The 1,995-nt window shown below is 34.5% G+C and overlaps 1 protein-coding gene across 2 annotated transcripts; it reads left to right on the top strand.

Annotated features, from left to right (window-relative positions):
• The first annotated feature begins 684 nt into the window (after window positions 1-684).
• LOC105389661 lies at window positions 685-1,653 on the top strand. Of its 2 annotated transcripts, none has more exons than XM_011560812.3 (2): window positions 685-1,089; window positions 1,291-1,653. In XM_011560812.3, the coding sequence occupies exon 2, from the start codon at window positions 1,291-1,293 to the stop codon at window positions 1,588-1,590; it is 300 nt and encodes a 99-aa protein (XP_011559114.2). In that variant the 5' UTR covers window positions 685-1,089; the 3' UTR covers window positions 1,591-1,653. The 2 variants fall into 2 exon arrangements, with proteins under 2 accessions (XP_011559114.2, XP_048482866.1); XM_048626909.1 differs by having other exon boundaries at window positions 1,077-1,193.
• The last annotated feature ends 342 nt before the right edge of the window (window positions 1,654-1,995 follow it).

Consider the following 1,995-nt stretch of genomic DNA (forward strand, 5'->3'; position numbering starts at 1 on the left):
TAAAGCAATTTTAGAATTTAAAACTATAATAAGTTAAGGTTATTTTTATAAATTTTAAAAATAATACCTGTGATATAATAAAAAAATTAAAATCAAAACAATCAAAATTCTCATTTAACAATAGTTAAGAGGGTTTCAGTCTCCTCATAATTTAGCGACAGTAGCCAATTTCTCAATAGTTTTTTACAATCAAGATGAGTTTTTGAGTAAATTCCTAAAAGTTTATTTGATTTATTGTATAGATAAGGTCCTAAAAAGATAAAAAAGTTTTGCATAAATTTAGTGCGGGTTAAAACGGTCGTGCATACTTTGTCATTTCTACGTTTATTTTCAATAAAATCTTTATTATAAAATAGTGTTTTATGCTGTGACAGAATTACGGTAAGAACGAATATTTGTCTGACTGTTAACACCTCGCAATAATTATATAATTTTGACGTAGGATAATAAAATGGTTTAAGTTAGGATAAGTATACTTTAAGAAGTTTTTAATTTATTAAGTACCTACCTTACCTTTATGAAGTACCTACCTACAATAAACTATTTACTTACATTATTAAAATGACATTACGATTTAAAGAGTTGCCAGAATCGACCCAATAAGAGATTTTTGCCCCATTTTTTTGCGTCCCGATTTTTAAAACACAGTTTGTCCAGTAACAGCTGTTAAGCCGACTGATCACCATGCGGCGATAGGCACTCAGTTAACGACTTTATGTTTGATGGACAATAAATCAAAAACATTTTCCAATAAGAAGTAAGTTTTTTTTAAGATTTTTTTTTTTAATTATGTGAACTCTACATTATGATGACATTAGTAAAGTTAACCACAGTCGTTTGTTTCCGCACAAACTAAGAATACGCAGACCGCTTACCTACCAAACTTGCTACATATTTCTCAATCATTAATATCTCCTTAATTACTCCACATACCTACCAACATCACACGACAAAGCCATCTAACACCGGGCGACTACGTAAACTCAATACCCTCACTCCGACAAAGAGAAAGTGGGCCCATTGTCTTACCGCTCCCACTCCACGTCACTCGGCCGGTCCACTCAGTCAGCAACGACTCTGCTGCTCAAGGTAACCAACTTCCACCGATTATACACCACGTTCTTGTTCTTATGTAATACGACCACTTCATTTGTGCACGCCGAGTGTGAATAAGTTGCTGTTTCTAGACAAATGTGTGTTGTTTGTTGACTTTATTCTATCTAAATCTGTCATCTTTTTCTATATCCTTCATTTTCGTTACCTAAATTGTATTTTTTGTTCTATTTTCAGATGTTTTTAACCAAGTTGAGGATATTTTTGGTGCTTGCGCTCGTAGCGCCATCTATGTGCCGGCCGTACGACCCGGAGGATGAAGACCTGAAGAGTGTGCTGCCACCTAGTGGGCAGTTTGAGGCGTTTTATCCGCGGCAAGCGCACGAAATACCGAATGGGTCTTCAAGACCAGCGCATGGGCATGGCAGCTTCTACAAGCATAGGAATCCAGCTCTAGTTGATATAAAGAATGCCGCGGCTTACGGGTACCGCTTTGACGGCATGAGAAGATTCAATTTTGATGATGATTATGAATAAAATTGTATTGGTATTAACTATAGTTATGTTTTTTAAAGTCAATAAAAATTTGAACATAAAATATATTTTTGTTTTTCTGTAAAGGTTATCCATCCAGACCTTATCCCATTCTGTAAGCTTGTTAGTACATTTTCTCTTAGCTCTTCATTTATTTGGGTCTGTTTTCTCAAGCTTTTGTTGTAAAGCTTTACAAAAATCTAGCGTGTTTACTTAGGTACGTAAAGTAAGTACCTATACCTACGTAGGTAGAAAATCTGCTCTTGAGAGCAGCTTAAAATGTAAGGAGCTTAGAAATTTCTCAGAAAGCTTTGGTTTGGGCTAAATAAACTTGTACATTAGGTTATAAATAATATGTACTAAAAGCATAAAAGAGTCAGTACCTAGGTACCTACAACTACATACAGT

This window comes from Plutella xylostella, chromosome 17 (genome assembly GCF_932276165.1).
Source record: "Plutella xylostella chromosome 17, ilPluXylo3.1, whole genome shotgun sequence".
Taxonomy (NCBI): domain Eukaryota; kingdom Metazoa; phylum Arthropoda; class Insecta; order Lepidoptera; family Plutellidae; genus Plutella; species Plutella xylostella.